This window comes from Haliotis rufescens, unplaced genomic scaffold (genome assembly GCF_023055435.1).
Source record: "Haliotis rufescens isolate VD_foot unplaced genomic scaffold, xgHalRufe1.0.p SCAF_6, whole genome shotgun sequence".
Taxonomy (NCBI): domain Eukaryota; kingdom Metazoa; phylum Mollusca; class Gastropoda; order Lepetellida; family Haliotidae; genus Haliotis; species Haliotis rufescens.
Genome location: NW_025964334.1, coordinates 11,479,850 through 11,498,556, shown reverse-complemented (window position 1 = coordinate 11,498,556; position 18,707 = coordinate 11,479,850). Strand labels below are relative to the sequence as shown.

At 40.6% G+C, this 18,707-nt stretch overlaps 1 protein-coding gene across 1 annotated transcript; it reads left to right on the top strand.

The window, feature by feature from the left end:
* The first annotated feature begins 1,866 nt into the window (after positions 1 to 1,866).
* Positions 1,867 to 15,064, top strand: LOC124120122 (hemicentin-1-like). Its single transcript, XM_046482871.2, has 9 exons — positions 1,867 to 2,039; positions 4,588 to 4,788; positions 5,883 to 6,080; positions 6,474 to 6,668; positions 7,082 to 7,273; positions 7,701 to 7,892; positions 11,499 to 11,696; positions 12,268 to 12,379; positions 13,707 to 15,064. The coding sequence occupies exons 1-9, from the start codon at positions 1,970 to 1,972 to the stop codon at positions 13,903 to 13,905; spliced, it is 1,557 nt and encodes a 518-aa protein (XP_046338827.2). The 5' UTR covers positions 1,867 to 1,969; the 3' UTR covers positions 13,906 to 15,064.
* Positions 15,065 to 18,707: the final 3,643 nt, after the last annotated feature.

Sequence of the window (18,707 nt, the reverse complement as noted above, 5' to 3'; positions counted from 1 at the left end):
TATTTCAGGGGTCAGGGTAGCCTAGCATTTAACGGTCCCCTACACTATGCGGAATGCATGGTCTTGATTGCCCTTATATGGGAACAATGTGTGCATAAAAGCGAGGAAACCTGTTTCCTAATTATAAGAGATCTCTGCTAACAATCCCGGCTATTTGTCCAAAGTGTGCTTATGAATCGAATAGTGATGTTAGCCCTTTTTTAGTGTCCCCCGCCACGATGTTGCTGGAGCCGGCGTAAAACACACTCACGCCCATCCCTTAAAGGAGGATCGACGAACTACCACATCTCTGCCAACGCCTAAAACCTAAATTTGTTCTTTCAGCCCGTGCATGCGTGGGGCATACTGTGAAAACGACTCCCACCACACAAACTGCATTTTACGTACCGCATTATGGTGATGCCAGGCATATTGTAATTCGATGGTATGAAATCATGACGTTTGTCGTAGTGTCAATTAGCGATTCATTATCAAGGATTTCAAGGATTGCCTAACGATTTCAAGGATTGCCTTACCTTAAAACATGAACCAACAATGTCTTCAAAAGTTGTTGGTGAAAAGAAGTTCCAGGCATTCCTACCCTTCAATCGTGGTCCAATTACCAATTCTCTGATTTACCCACATAAACAATCAAATCTGTATAACAAGAGGGATGACATCAACATAACAATTGTTAACATTCCTTTCATATGAACACATTTCCAGCAGCTCCAACTTTTGTTGTCTACATTTCATAACTTTAACATTTTTGAAGAACACTCGAGCCGAAATGTTATTTGGTCTGCGTTACACCATTTAAGGCCTTAGTAAAACTTTCAAAACGTGTTATGGTAGACACGTGGAGGACATTTCCAATTCAATGACAAAAATGATGTCCGATGCAATTCCTTTTATGACTTGCACTATGTGATGCCATGCTTTTCCAGGTGAACAATTGACTTGCCTTGGTTGGGTAGGATACGCGTATCTTTTCGCGAAAACCTGGTATCGTCAATATTTTAGTGGAGATTGCTAATGCTTATTATTACGCCGATTCTGACAATATTCCAAACGTATCACGGCGTTGAATACTATTGACTGTCTTCACCTCTTGTATTGGAATATTGCGGCGTTAAACAACCAACCAACCAACCAACCAACGGCAGTGGTAAATAGAGAGTGAGTATGGTTTTACGCCGCTTTCCGCAATATTCCAGCAATATCACGTCCGGGAACACCAGAAATGGGCTTCAGACATTGTACCCATGTCGGGAATTGAACCCGGGTCTTCGACGTGACGAGCGAACGCCTTAAACTACTACCCCACCCCCAGTGGTGAATAGAGCGGCATGACGAGCCGAACAATGTTATACACGCGTTATGTGTAACTTGAGAAAGGATATACCAGTGAAAGGTGACATTCAAAAATTACTTTTATTTGTTACACATTAGAAGTGCGCATGTACGCTGGTGACAAAATAGCATTTATTTATAATCTCTGTTATACATGTATGGGCATTAAGGCATTGAACATTTATAAATGAGTATCTTCTTTCTCTTGTGTATGAGTCAGTGAAGAGATCAGCATTGGTTCTGTTATGCTTCACAATACACACAGCGCACATGTACATTGTAAGTCCACGCAAACCCCATTCAAATGCCTGTCCATGACTGTATGGAAATAATTCATGGTCGCACAAACAGATGTTTTAACACGCACCTGAGATATTACTTCAGCGTTATCATATTCTATTCATGGGCGTCGGCAACGTGAACATTCTCTTTCTTGAAATGACGCCCTAACGGGTCGTAGGTTTCCTTTTGCTTTAGGTAACAGTCAAATAAAGATCAACACTCCGTTATTAGTTTCTGTCACTGATACAAAGTTTACTTAGTTCGGTTCGTCTTTAGCTACCACATATGGTAACGTGAATGTAGACGATGTGTATGCAGTTCATGTTGAGGCTGAAGCTGTTCGGTTGCTGAGAATATGCCATTAGCAGATAAATTAGTATTTTCATGGATTTTCCTCCTTTGGATTGTGCCGTCATATTCGCTAGGTAAGATATTTTAGATGTAGCTGTAACACCCAAGTGGTGTAAGATGTACATTGATAGACACCTACAGTAAAATGCTTTACTACAGTAAAATGCTCGTTTATACGTCTCTTCCTATTTTAACTTATTCTTTTGACAAACTCTGTTTACATAACTTTCTATTGATATAGTCAGTCTATTATGAGATGTTAAATATTTGTTGAAATATTTGTCAAAGACATTATCGATGACACAAAATACTAAAATCCAAACCAAACTGAAGTGAAATGGTAAGGGATTTATGTGTACACTGAGAAAGTTGACATTTATATTGACATGAAACATGTATGCTTGTAACAATGAATCAACAATATGTTCGACCAACTAGGTATGCCTGCATTGTCCAACATTACTTCATAGATCTAGCCAGCTCGCATGAATCATTAAATGACGTGGACTAATCAAAACACTGTGTTTAACGCACACCGTTTTGTTCAAACTGCGATTAAGTGTGAATGAAAGAATACAAAAGATGACACGATGCTTCTTCAGTGGCCAAAAAGCGGGCGCAGCTTTATTACATAACAATACAGGCGGAAGTCGCGACAAGCAGTGTTACACAGTACACAGCAATGCAGTTACATTGCTTGCGTCCGAGGTTTAGATGGGTACACATCGTGACGCAATGGAGTAACTACCAAATCATGACCAAATGGGCCGGAACATACACATCATGACCAAATGGGCCGGAATATACACATCATGACCAAATGGGCCGGAATATTCACATCATGACCAAATGGGCCGGAATATACACATGACCAAATGGCCCGGAATAGAGATGACAGTTCAGTTCATCCTCCGTGGCTAAACACAACGTGAGGCATGAGCTGCAGTCCATCCTGTGTCATTACATACACTGTCATCCTCTGTGGTTTGGGTACACATCATGAGGTGCAGTTAGCATGTTGAGGCTGAACTTACTTACAGTTAATGAGTGTTAATGAGAAAATATGAGTTGCCTGCAACGACCTCCGCCAACTATTGCTGCACCAAGTTATATAGTATTCTGGTGGGATCACTGAAACACGAAGAAAATTAGAGCACTAAACACATCCTTATGCATTCAGTGAATCATTGATTTATATTGCTAATGAACAGATATGCATACTCATTATGCGAGAAGTATGATGCAAGAAGTATTGATTTACCAAACTTGGTGCTGATGAAAAACATGTTTATATTACAATATTAACACGTAAACCAATTGACAAAGAAAGCAAAATTGGGCTGGGAGGGAAGGGATAAATAATATGTTGTCTATGAAATTCGCGTTTGGCTGCTTGCTGGTGTACGCAGAAAGAGGCTTGATGCAGTCACGTGCGTCACGTGATCGGTTTACGATTACCAACACACTGGTGTAAGGGAGGCAAATCCACTGAACTGTGGTAGGGTGCCTAACCTCCCACTAAAACAAATTTGGTTCATACTGGCTTTCACAAATTAGAGTGAGTAAGTGATTGAGTATGGTTTTACGCCGCTTTTAGCAATATTCCAGCAATATCACGGCGTGGGACACCACAAATGGTCTTCACACATTGTACCCCTGTCGGGAATCGAACCCGGGTCTTCGGCGTGACGAGCGAACGCTTTCACCACTAGGCTACCCGACCGCCCTCACAAATTAGATTGTGTTCAGTTGTAACAAAAAAATACAGTCATCGATTTAAAAAAATTTAAAGAGCTGCAACGTAAAAGAAATATGGTTTTGACATTGCGTCGACATCGTACAAAAATCGCCAAAAATAAACTGTAGGATGTGTATTGCGATATAACACACTCATAGTGCGGCTGCATCACTCGCAAATGTTTATATTCAGGGCGAATTCCAGAGTTCGATCTGTTATCATGTTCAGCTTCATTTTGTTGCCACAGCTGACATGTCTTGCAACATTAAAGGCGTTTAAGGTGCTGTGTCTCAGCTATGATGAGTGAGTGAGTTAAGATTTATAGTCACATCGCCAATATTTCAGCCATATCGTGACTAAATCAAGTTGTACATTAATAATACAGAAATATAGACATTACAATCTGTCGACAAAGGACAGCAAAAACACTAGACTATCACAGATGCAGATTTTAAAACTAGCATATCATAATAAAATTCATAACAATTGATAACAGTACACAATAAAGAAGGGCTATAGATCACCAATAACCAAAGGTAGGTCACCACACTAGCTATGATGACATAATATTAAGATTATATTACCTGTATTGAATATGTCTTAAGATGAGCCTTCAACGATGTTGTCGTTGCAAGATATAAACAGCTGATTTGCTGTTTTGTCCCTTGTTTTATAAGGTGTACACCTCTGGATGTAAATGCAAGTTGGTTTTCAAACCAGGTCTCAGCAGCGTTGCAGATTCAGTTTCATCAAAAGGATCATTTATCAAAATATGTGATAACGATAGCTCTCTGTGGTGTCTGTTTTGGTGAATGATTGAGCCTATGATTCTAAATCGTTATAATGGGAGAGAAAACTGAACGTAACGACACTGTTTTTTTCAGATGTGAATGGCGGTGTTTCTGAATGGCTGGCATGGTCTGGGGTTCAGTGTGATCAAACATGTGGGAACAATGTCACAGGCATCTCGATAAGACAGAGGCTCTGCGATGACCCATTACCAGAGGGCAGTGGAATGACATGTGAACAACAAGGCAATAAGTTGCAGGATTCTCGTAGGATACCCTGCAATCTGACGTCATGCGGTGAGAGATGTGTAACGCGGCAGTATGTAGCTGTTCATGCGAGACTTTTAGCAAATACATACTTCCGAGCATGTGAAACAGTCCTTACAATATTATCGATCAAAGTGAGAGAGTTCAGTTTGATATCACCGTATTCAAAGTTATATCTCGACTTGTAGGAACAGCAACATTTGCAATGTTGGACGAACACCTAAAGCGAACGTAACCAATTGTATTAATATTTTAATGAAACACTCTGGAATAGACATGACGTTTATGAGGATCAGGGACCACTCTCCTGCACAGCGTCAGAGAATAATCCCCCATGTATCTCCTCCTTGTAGATCGTAATGTGAATTTAGTATTTACAAAACGGCGCTGATTTTTTTATTTTCCAACTTTGTGATTTAATTTTGATGGGGGATGACATTAATGATTGACTGCATTATTATGTCACGATTAATATCTTTTCATTTAATATTTGTACGACTTCCTTATTTACTTACCTTAAAACATGTTTGTGAGCATGTTAAATCATATTGGACATGTAATTTGTCAATTTATATCACTTTCTTCCAATGGATAATGTATTCACAAGTGAATGAGCAGATTTAATTGACGCTGTTTTAAACAGTAGCTTCGTCATATAAAGGAGTTGCAGCTGACGTAGACCCGCAAGTGAAGGGGGTTCTTAGGCGTTTAACCACTTTAAAAAAGGAAAATAGCTAATGTCATGGATGGGCATTTGAGTGGGTTTTGTGTGGAAAGATATTTAGGCTCATAGTTTTAAGTTTAAAAAATCTGCTTTTGCAACTGTACCTGAAAAAGTCATCTACCCGCACTTCTCAAATGATGGGTCCCTTAGAAGACCTATCCGAAATTTGATCTCATAGTACTGCACACAATTGAACACACTGTCACACTATTTATATTAACTTCAGCATTAAAAGCGGCAAAACCCTTCCCATATCCACAATAAATCTCTGCCAAAAGTAGAGTTGATTGGACGATACCCTCCACATCACGTGCACGAGCTTGCGTTTATGAATCAGTTTCAAATAGTCATGAAGCACTTAAGTTTTAAAGCAACTAAAAGTTGGTTTGATTTTAAATAGGTGAGGTTATTAATGGTAACTACAGCGAATGGAGCGAATGGGAAGGTATATGCCCAAGTACATGTGGAGTTATGGTTCAGCTTGAACTTAGAAGAAACAGGAGCTGTGACAAACCTCCACCAATGAATGGTGGATCATGTGCCGATCACGATTCTGAAATAAAGAACGGACTGTGTGAAGGAATAGCCCGATGCCCAGGTAATGTATCTATTTAAGCATAATTGTCGATTTGTTCATACATAAGCTTTGTTTGTCGTTTAACGCCACTCTGCGCAATATTTCAGCTATATGACGGCTAAATAATCGACTGTAGACCAAACAATCCAATGATTGACATCATGAGCGCCGATCCACACATTAGGCATACGATGGCATAGAATGATATATTATGTGTGGGTAGATGTATCATTAAACGCCTATATTTATATTAACACGTTGACTCTTAATACAGCAAACTAATACCTATATCTATTAAAACTGCTCGCTTCGGTTAATAGACTAATGTTCCACAAGTTAGGTGACTACAGGTGTATAATTACAAAGTACTTGTTCGAATATATCTTTCGACTTACATTCCTTTAAAAACTGTAGATGCAGTTAATGGAAGTTACGAAAGTTGGGGTGCCTGGGTAGAAGAATCATGTCCTGAGACTTGTGGAATCAACGTTGCATCTAGACTGAGACGAACCAGGACATGTAATGAACCTTTGCGTGGCGGGCTTCCGTGTCAAGGGCCAAATTCTCAAGAAAAAAGTGGGATTTGCAAGGATATATCACCATGCAAAGGTAAGCTATTATATTTTCAGTGTTTGCATGGTTTCGTACTGCACTTCATACCGAAATATTTCAAATAATAATAATGCCTATTGTGAGAAATATGGTATTATTTCATTGCATAAGCCTCATAATCTTTTCAAATGGTGCTTTTTCCAATCGGTCAAAATGATTTGTGGACTATTCAACAGTAAATACAAGTTAATGATTAGATTATGTGCGATAAGTTGCTTTTGGCGCATTTTGCAACGCAGATGTTATCAATTGTGCGTTCAAAAATCAATATTACAAAGGACGTAATAAAATATATATCAATTACGAGTGGATGATGAATCTAAGGTTGACAATTGGAGAATACTATCATCACCCGAGGAGTTAAAGCATATGTACATCACTCTCTGTTTGTTGTATCTATGTTTCCGCAGTGCATGGTGGCGTGTCTGAATGGGGCGAGTGGGACAAACCACGATGCAATGTAATTTGTGGGGAGAATGCTACGGGAACGTCACTGAGACTCAGAAGGTGCAATAATCCCATACCGGAGTATGGTGGATTATTTTGTAATGACTCACTTCAGGATAACATGTTGTCATCTTGTGGATTGGACCCCTGCCTAAGTATGTGCAGGTGCTACCGTATAATAGTAAAGACCACAGTATGTACAGTAAATATTTATGTTTAGAGGTATTGTATTTCAACGATAACTACGTTTAATGCAACATCGTAAGGTAAAAATATAATCATAAATAACAACATTATTTTTTTTGCATAACATTTACATTTTTTTATTAACTGAAAGGGAAGACATGGGCAACCCTTTTTTGTGATGTGACCCTCGGACCATTATTGTCCTGTAACGTGTTGACGTAATGTCATGAATAGTTAACAAGCAGGACTTGCCCGAACCGTGTGCTCACGTGTGTACAGTGTATTATAGCGTCTAGATTATTCGCAAACAAATACATGACGTGACACCCATTGTTTAGGCACAGTCTAGGTCGTAATCATCAGGATATGTAACTTACGAATCTGTTTTAATTGTAGTTGATAGCGGACTGTCCGAATGGGGAGAATGGGATGACCCTGAGTGTCCTGAAACCTGTGGACGTAATGCAACGATGAAGGTGACAAGGAACAGGACCTGCACCAATCCTGTCCCACAGTTTGGTAGCGCCAACTGCTCGGGGCATCTAACGGACACCGAAACGAGAAACTGTAACCACACGGAATGTCCGAGTATGTACATGTTCAGTGTTTTGTACCCTAAGGTTGTCTCATGGTTTAAGATCTAATATATTAGACCCTTGAAGATCCAGGGTAGAATAGGTCTTCGGCAACCCATGCCTGCCGTAAAAGGTGACTATGCTTGTCGTGGAAGGCGACTAACGGGATCGGGTGGTCAGGCTCGCTGATTTGGGTGATGCATGTCATCGATCCCCATTGCGTGGATCGTTGCTCATGATATCAATCACTGGATTGTCTGGTCCAGACTCGATTATTTACAGACCGCCGACCATATAGCTGGAATATTGCTGAGTGCGGCGTTAAACAACAAACTGTTCATACCATTTCGGGTATGGATGGATAACTGAAGCAAATATGGTATGCGGTCGAAGAGGAAGATGTTACGAAACACTAAAGGTTTAAATTGCTTTCCTGTTGATGGATGATCCCAAATTTCTTGTGAGTTGCGTCATCAACGCCACGAAGGTTGTCACCAGAAACAGGCAATGTACTCTTTCGCAATATGGCGGGGCAGAATGTGATGGGTATTTGGGCGAAAGCGAAATTCGAAACTGCCTCCCAATGAAACCCACCCACCGAAGCCTCCACAATAATGAATGTCCGACAACTGTTAGTCTAGATCACGTACAGAGGGGTACACAAAGTACTTGATCTAGACTACCGGTTGTCGAACTCTCATTTTTGGTAGCTGGTTGGGTTAGATCGCTGATTTTGAGTGCTGGCGATAAGTTGCCTCACTCTGGCAGTGTGGGTTCGAATCCCGGACAGGACTCCCCAAATAAGTACGAGAATCTGTACTTTACTCAGAAAGTGTTATCCCAAACATAACGTTTGTTACATTTGACCACTTTCTAAATGGCATTGTGTCTTCATATTGTAATATACATGGGCGCATCAATCTAGCATAGGTGTTATTTCTGAAACATCTTAAGAAATACTATGTATTTGAATGTTCAGGGGATGATAATGTTACCAATTGGTCAGCGTGGTCATGTACAGCCGCATGTGGTGCAGACTAAGAGGGGAAGTTGTTACGAAAAAGAACTTGTATTATGCCGTCCAATTATATCAGCTGTAAGGCAGAACTGTCAGCGACTCAGCCGATTGGATGTGGTCTTCCTGAATGCCCAGGTTATTAAAACCATTGCGTAAATGGAAATACGCATTTTTGTATACGGTAGAATCCTATCCTTTGACAAAACGTATGTCAATATTATTCTAAGCACGTCCATGCTTCCATCAACTAAAATAAAGCAAATTCCGCTCTGTTTTCAACAACAGTGTTAGAAGCAGTCTGCTGTGATCAAAAGGCATACTCCTAAAGTGAGTGTTAAACTCGCAGAATGGACAGGGGGGTGTTTGGAGAACGAACAGATGGGTTCCTTACGTCCTCAAGTGGCACTTGTTTTTGGATAAAAGAACAACGTGCCACACCTGTATATTTCAGACAAATTGAAATTGTTATTTTATCACAGTTAATGGGATTGTGTCAACGTGGTCGTCCTGGTCGATATTTCCATGCTCAAGAACATGCGGTGTTTCTGCAACAACCACACAGAGTAGAAATAGCACATGTACCAATCCTTCACACAGGCACGCTGGAGACGATTGTGTGGACCATTTGATGGAAACCAATATAATACCTTGTGATGTTCCACCATGTGAAGGTGTGTTGGTGCATTTGCCTCGTGTGAGAGATTTGCCGCTAAAAGAGTAGTTCAATGTAAAACGATGCGTCCGCTTAATTTAGGAGGAACGTTCCACATCGTACGATTGTTTGCTATTTGCCATGTTATCGAAACTTACCGTCCGATATATAAGGGGGCACGGGTGGCCCAGTCGTCTCAGGCTCCTCGGTTCGCTGTGCAGAGTTGCGTCCCTTGAGCACGCCAGAAACCTATGATTGTGGGTTCGAATCCCGGTTCGCCCCGATTATGTTTGGGTTTGCTGAATGTCCAGGTAATAATGTCAGCCTACTGTTTCAAAGTTGTCTAACGTGTTCGCGATTGACCCCATTTTTGTTAAAGATTGTATCTCTTACAAGGTCTGGATCTGGTTTTACAAAAAAACTACGATGGCTTTATTCTGTGTTTATTTTGCATGTCAAAATTCATTTGAAAATTCATTTAATCGCTGTTTATTTCGAACGAGTTATTGTTCATGATCACTTGTTTAGTTTTATAGTATGTGGAAAAATAAGACAGGAATAGCTTTCTTTTAAGTTGAACTTGTGACTAAACCTATGCGAAATAGTTATACCAAACCTTATTCAAAATCGTGCTAATGTGGTGTGCACAAAGCAAAACATATGCTTAACACTTATGTACGTAGTCAGAGTCAGCTTATTTCAGTCAGACCGCTTCCGTGGTCTTGTGGTAGACCCGGGGTTCGATCCCCCGCCGCGTCATACCAAAAGCCGTTAAAAGATGGTACTTATTGTTGCTCGGCATTTAAGGGGCTAAAACAAGGACTGGTCGGCTCGGAGTCAGTATACTGTGTCTGGATGGGGTATTCATGTTAAACTGCCGCATGGTATCTCAGTGGGCTTGCACTATAAATCGGCATCAGTCTAGTCAGAATAGTACAAGCAGCTTCCCACACTGTGCAGAGTTGCGTCCCTTGGGCACGCTAGAAACCTATGATTGTGGCTTCGAATCCCTTTTCGCCCCGATTATGTTTCTAGTTTTGTTAACACCATACCCTTGCGGGTGGGTTTCACCGAAGTGGTAAACGTCTGAGACCTGAGATCACTTCGGGCTTTCCTCCCACATAAGGCTGAGACGCATTGATATAACTTGAATACTGTTATAAGCGGCGTTAAACCCAACTCACTCACTCACTCTGGCTCATAGCATTCATTCACCTGACGAAGGAGTAAGCATATACTCCGAAACGTCGTGTTGCTCCATAAAGTATCTTCCTTAAATCTAAGTACGTTAAATATGTCATAATGTCAGAAGGTTAATACAACTCAACATTTTGAAGCGGCCTATAATGCTTATAGTACATACATTAAGACGAAGTGGATTTGTCATTCGACCAACTTTGCTGAATATTGTATATGTCAAACACTCTTTTTTCAGTGGAGATTACGTTTCCGTTAAGCATATTTCACAATCTGACTATTTAAAACGTGTTAAATTGGACTCAAGGCCTGTATAATGTCTTAAAGCTTCGGACCACATGGATTTCTCGACAAATATTATTTTTCAAAGTCTCAAAACGTGGTATTCGATTGAATGTAATAAACTCAGGAGCGCAGTTATCATAGGAGCATATGATGTCATACAAGGTACAACGGCGCCATATTATCCAGAGTAACTATTTGTCTGTCTCAGGATGTTGGTACATGTACGTGTAGAAAGAGACCCCTCAGGAAATTCCGGAAAACCTTTTCTATTTACAGCGCCCAAAAAACAGTTTTTGGTTTAAGAATTGCTCTTGAAATTGTAAAAAAGATGCTGAAATTATGCCATGGGGTTTCCGGAGATCATCTACTGAATGATACCTACAAACCACACATACACATTACTTCATATCTATTTTCTGTCTGCCTTGTAAGTGAGTCGTTGGTTCAGACACAATGTTACGTTTTAGTGCATGGACGACCCGGCTTGTGGTCAACGTGGATAGACAATCCATGTCCTGCCACTTGCGGACCAGTAACAACGAAACATCTCGTGCGGAAAAGAAACTGCTCAGATCCTGAACCTGCCTATGGTGGGCGGAACTGTACAGATCCACTCTTGGAGACAAAGATCGGAACATGTGGTGGAGTTGATTGCGAAGACCCAGGTGAGTATTGACCACACAACGGCAAAGCCACAGAACAGCCAGGCTCGACTCCACCGGGCACAATAGTCATAATTATATGAATGGATCACGGAAAGTCACTGATGACACCAGGGGTCACTAATGTCACATGTTTCATGGGGATTATGTGCAATTACGATTGATTCATTTCTAGATTCAGGTTTACAGTGTCAGCTGGGGGCACGGATGGCCCAGTCGTCGTCCAAGGCGCCGCGATTCGCTGTGCAGAGTTGCGTCCCTTGGGCACGCCAGAAACCTTTGATTGTGGGTTCGAATCCCAGTTCGCCCCGATTATGTTTCTAGATTTGTCAGCCATGACCATACCCGTGCTCTTGGGGCTTCCTCCGACTGAGACATTGGGCAAACCGGCATGAAACAAAGCTGACGCACTCACGCACACAAACGTTAATTTTCACACGAACATCAGAGCGTGTTCTTCAGTGTGTACTGGAAGTGTCTTCCAGCTGCCGTATGTCGCTATTGCTGTACCTGCTCTTCATTATGTCATATTCTTCCTTTGACAGAAGTTTCATTTTGATAAATATGATTTCAGTTATCCCCACAACGGTGAGTTATCTCCTGATCGGGATAAGTGGTTCTCTGGCTGCACTGCTGGTCGTTGCTATAGTAGTCATGGCATCTGCAATCTATATTCGCAAGAAAAAGTAAGCTCAAGGTGTTTTTGTCAGTGTGTCAATGTTTCTTTGTTTGTTGTTTAACGCCGCACTCAGCAATATTCGAGCTTTATGATGGCGGTCTATAAAAAAACGAATCTGGACCAGAGAATCCTGTGATTGACATCATGAGCACGCAATTTGGATACGATGACATGCATAAACCAAGACAGCGAGCCTGTCCACCCGATCCCGTTAGTCGCCTCATACGCCAAGCATAGCCGCCTTTTACGGCAAGTATGGGTTGCTGAAGACCTATTCTATCCAGGCTCTTCACGTGTAGCGTGTCAATGAGCATTCCCAGCACAGAATGTGAACAAGGGACACTAAATCCTACTTATATGTCTTTGAGCACAACTCTTAATTCATTTGAAAGATATCGATAGTTTGGCAATACGATAATCGTGTGATCAGAGTACACAGTATGAAAAGGCAAATTTACGTTTTTATTGACGTTAATGGCGAGATTAACATAAATAAGAGTCCGGACCATGGACCTTTCTGTTCATGGTGTGGTTGTGGGTCAAGAGTTGTGATCAAGACTCTTCATGAGCTAATGGAAACGACATGGTGCATTTCTTCTACATTCATTTTCCTTTTAAGTAGTATTATAGCTAAAATGGATAGAATTATCAGTAAAGCGCCCGCACGTTATCAGAAATGAGCGGGCCACTGTAATTTGATAATGCCCTCAAATTGCTTGACGACGGGCCATTATCAAGCCCGTTGTTAGGTGACGTCATAGGGTAGAGAAAATGACGTCACGTATTATAGTGACGTCATCTGGTTTGTTCTATGACGTTTCCATATTTGTAAAATGTGGCCAGTGACATTCGTGTTGATTGCAGTAAATGTTTCAAAACCTATGTTGTTGTTTCTTTTTATTTGATAACAAATTCCATCCATTTTAGCTATAATAACGGTAACCCTGTTTTTTTTAGGGCATTATCATTTGCAGAAGCCCTCGGTCTTTTCAACTGCCCGACGAAGGAGGGCAGTTGATGGAAGACCTAGGGCTTCTGCAAATGATAATGCCCTGAAAAAAACGTTACCCTTATAGTAAGGTGTTATGATTGGTTTGCGTGCATACATATACAGGTTTTCGACATGATTGTCGGAAACATACACATATAGAGACACGTGATTCCCTCTAATATAACTAGTCCTAATGTGTTTACTGTTGTGCTTATTGGACCATGCTGATGACACTATTATTTTGAAATAGCTTTATTATATGGAATGTTTGAATCGGTTCGGTTCGGTTCAGTCCCGCCACATTGGATTTTCTTGGTTTTATGACTCTTCACCAATGTTTCAGATCAAGTGTTGAAGACAATGAACCACCATCTGAACCCTCAGAAACGGAGCCTTCAGAAGTAGGGTCAGATGTTGATCACGACACAACAATTAGTAGTATAAGTTTGGATCTAAAACTGTGGGAACCAAGAAACCCGGATGTTTTCCAAAGCCAGGAAGAACTAGTCGCAATCATCGACATACCCTTAAGGGAGTACTAGGTGCATCGTGAATGGGTCATCAGAGAGAAGCTTCATACATTGTTTCCGTGTACTCAGGGTTGAGGCGTGAGGGGCAAACGTTTGAACCAATAGGCTACCCCATAGTCAAGAGTGTATATACTGACGGTAGTGTAGGAAACTTTGAATGGTAATATAAATGTTTTTGGGGAAACAACCTCACTGTTTCTTCAATGCTCGCTGACCTCAAGTGATTTAACCCTTAACAAGAAAAAAAATTGTCAGTTCGTGATGTTTGTCGATATATAGTTTTACGTCTATTTTACACGAAAGTGTTAACCATTTTCTCAGGGTATAATCATTCTGCATAAAGGTGTGATGATGTCATTTAGGGTTAGATGTAGGTTACTATGCTAGAGAGAAAATGTCTCTCAAAATGTGCAATAATTGTGTTTTGTTATTACAAATATGTTCTTTTGAGGTTACACCTTATACCTGTATATGTTCTTTAAAGTTTTCACCTTATATCTGCATATCTTCTCTTAAGGTTATACCTTAAACCTGTATATGCTCTTTTAAGGTTATACCTTATGCATGTATATGTTCTTTAAGGTTATACCTTATGCATGTATACATGTATGTTCTTTAAGGTTATACCTTATGCATGTATATGTTCTTTCAGGTTATACCTTATTCATGTATATGTTCTTTAAGGTAATAGCTTATGCATGTATATGTTCTTTAAGGTTATAACTTATGCATGTATGCACCTTCTTAGACTAAGCCGTGAATGGAGTAGATGAAAACTACTAAGTCACATTCGTCTGTAGTTATATATTTTCCAGGGATAATGCTCGATATATCATATTCGTCAAGTGACTTTCAACAAGTGTTCTGTTTTTAATGAACATCGGAAACTGCAGAAATATTCTGTCATTGATTCTTCTGAGCATGTCTAATAACGAATAGAGTATTTTTTACTTTTTACTTACATCAATTATATAATCTGGTGCAACTCAACATCGTCAATGTATTTCAAAATTATTAACAATTGCTTATATTTATATTGTGTCGAATGTTACATGCTATATGATCTGCCGACCCAAAAGGGAAATGCATCCACACGGTTTTAAGTCAATGTTTTCCACATGCCACAAGAAGGAAAATACATAAAGGTTTCTTATATAAATGGTCTGCCGTGGTTAGTGTTTCTTATTTTTACTTTACTGCTTTTTCAGCATGGGCAAGGTAGTACCCTGTGGACTACAGTTGGCTGACAAAGTTTGATATGTCTCCAATCTAATCAAATCAGATCTGATTTACTCCTATCGATAAGTCTCTCCGTCGAGATCTGACAAATTGCACAGGTCACGTCGTGGTGAAGCAGGGGGCACGGGTGGCCCAGTCGTCAAAGGCGCCGCGATTCGCGTTGCAGAGTTGCGTTTCTTGGGCAGGCTAGAAACCTATGATTGTGGGTTAGAATCCCTTTTCCCCCCGATTATGTTTCTAGGTTTGTCCGTACCATATCCGTGCTCGTGGGTTTCACCGAAGTGGTCAACGTCCGAGACCTGCATCACTTCGAGCTTTCCTCCCACATTACACAGCTGACACGCCGTGATATAACTGGAATACTGTTCAATGCGGCGTTACACCTAAATCACTCACTCGTGGATCGATGCTCATGACGTCAATCACTGGATTATTTACAGACCGCGGTCATATAGCTGGAATATTGTGCGGCGTTAACAAATAAACAAACAAATCTTAAGAAAGTGATTGTACGATTCCAACTATATCGTGATCATGAGTTTATGAATCACTGTCAAAACGTCCTGATACTACACGTGGTGTTCGTGAAAAAATAACCTGTCACAAACATATGCAAAGGCAAGTCAATTCTGCACCTGAAGAACAACATGGCATATTGGCATTGCTATTTTCATTGGAAAAACAGATGAAGACGTAACACGATAAAGGACAGCTGACATAATTCCCATATATGCAAAACAAAAGTTCCTGTGACATTGAATAGGATTTAATGCAAAGTTATACTGACTTCAGAAAATGCGTGATTTCATAAAAAAACATGAAAATGCCAATTTACAAATCAATAGCATGTGTGTCCACCTCTGGTTGCGATGCAAGCAACACATCTTCCTCTCATGGAATGGACCAGGCGTCGCACAAAGTCCTCTGGGATATCTTTCCATATCTGCTGGAGCATGTTTCGAAGTTCCTGGAGTGTCTGTGGAACACGTGGTTGGCGTCGAAGACGCCGATCCATCTCATCCCACATGTGCTCGATTGGTGAGAGATAAGGGGAGCGAGCCGGCAAGGGGATGACATTCACGTTGTTTTGTTGAAGAGTTCCTGAACAAGTCGAGCAATATGAGGTCGGGCGTTGTCATTTTGAAAGGTAATACCTGGGCCATGACGACGCAAAAACGGTAGAACAACAGGGCCGATGATCTCGTCGCGGTGTTTATCTGAGTGGTTGTTGTCAGCACGATGCTAAACAATGCATATGGAATCCCGTTAACGCACATGTTTTTATACCCATTCTTGGGTAGTGAAATGCATGGGGCTTGCATAAACGTCAACTTTTGCATGGAATGCATGCTTTTCTGTAGCAGTTGCGTTCTTTTTACTTGATTCCATGCATGTACTACAATATTGAAAACCAAACTTTACTTGTTTGAAAAATACACTAAAATATTGGTGTCACAGGAACTTTTGTTGTTGAGTATAGTAAGATATATGATTTGTATTGCGCGTACGTGTGTATAGATAGATAGATAGATAGATAGATAGATAGATAGATAGATAGATAGATTGATAGAATTTTCATGCCTATTTTGTCATACAATAATTTCTCTTAGATGTGAAAATCAACCATACAAACGTAACTGTAAATAAGATAGGTATAATACAGAAAACTAAAAGAAATAACTGCACGAGCACAGTTTGCCACAACAAAAGTTGTAAACAGTTATCGTTAGGGAGTGACGACGGGAGGTCTTATTGCGCCAATGCTGTTTCATTTCATGTGACAGGAATTCGTGTATGAATACCCTCACCGCGTGGCGTTTGGATTACATTGTGCCGTCCAAAACATCATGTAACATGTGTACGTGCCCTGGGGGTTGGTTATGCAAACTAACTGGAGGTTTATAACCCCGTGCCTGTGTTTGAGTCAACCAGGACGTAAACCTGTATGTAAATAGTGTCATTATTATTGCGTTTCAAGTCCGAAACTTACTAAAGGTCTGAGGGATTGCTGCGTACTATCAAACGGGTTGGGCGGGGAAGAAATGGCATTCGGTTGTGATTCAATTTATTAAAATGTGAAGCATGCATCAGAGGCCTTAAAGACATTTTTAGTACTTGTGTACGTGATCACATTCAGATGATTTTACACTGCCTGCAGGAAATTATATCGTTGCTTTACTTTCTGTCGAACTGCATTGGTGATGCTGCAGAATGCTTTTCTGCTATCACAGACTCATGAAAAGGATAGTGTGAACCAGAGTATTTATAGTGGTCAAACGCTGAATCAATATTATTGTGATATTGGCGATATTGATTAATGAAGAGTAGTAATATGGACATGACACCCCCCATTCGAATGGATAAGAGTCCTTTAAAGGTTAACACGAGCTCATTTTATGTAGTGCCTAATTATCGGCTACCATTATCATGCGATCGTAGGTGTTATGACGACCACCTGATAGTTAACAGTACTCTGCATATATAAGCGAGTGAGTTAACATGGTGTTTCGCACGTATAGCAATATTCCAGCAATCAGGGATGATTGTTGAGTGGTGCATGGTGCGTGGTGCGTGGTGTGTGTATGGTGCTCCAAAAATGGCCTCACAGATCCAACTTTGAGAATCAAACCCTGGCCTTTTCTGGGACGGGCGAACGTTTAAACACTTGGCTTTGTTGTAAGACAAGTCCACATGGGGATTTGGGGTGACAGACACTGGACCATTATATGTGTTGTATTACACTGCAGTGATTTTGGCATGTAGTTACTTTGGGAGGATACCAGCTATCCTACCGCCACTACAACATATATGAGAGGAATCAACAATATCTGAAGGAGGGAGTCGCAGTTGAACAGTAGAATACACATTTGACTGTTGGACAATAACAAGTGTTGGGCTAGATGACACTAGTAATATTGAACTGACTCGAATTGACAATCGGGTTAAACATTGAGTAAGTGAGTGAGTATGATTTTACTCCGCTTTCAGCAATATTCCAGCAACATCACGACGGGAACACCAGAAATGGGCTTCACACAGTTTACCCATGTCGGGAATCTTCGGCGTGACGAGCGAACGCTTTAACAACAAAGCTACCCGACCGCCCCGGGTTAGACATTGCCTTATATAGTGTGTTAAATCAGGTTTTGTCCGCAGAGAGAACATTCCAATAGGACATAAGGTCTAAAGATTTCTAGCCTTGATATGACTTAAACACACGCTTTTATCGTTGCATTTACCTCGTCATAGTGGGCTAAATGTAAGGGGTTTATACATGCGTTACACGTTTACATTACATTTACATTTCAATAGTCGGAAAATGCGATATCGTTTACGTCAATTTTGTTCAACAGGATAGGGAGATATATCTTCATTGAACACTTTCACTCATGCATGGTCCTGCCTGAAATAACGTTTGTATAACTGACAAGGAAAGCGAATATTGATTTGATTGCAGATATAGAACTAGCATATGCATGAGCTTGTATATTTATATCAAAATGCCAATTCAACTGTGTGTACTTGTAAGGAGTTCATTACTAAAGCAAGTCTTGGGCGTGTCTCGGTTCATACGT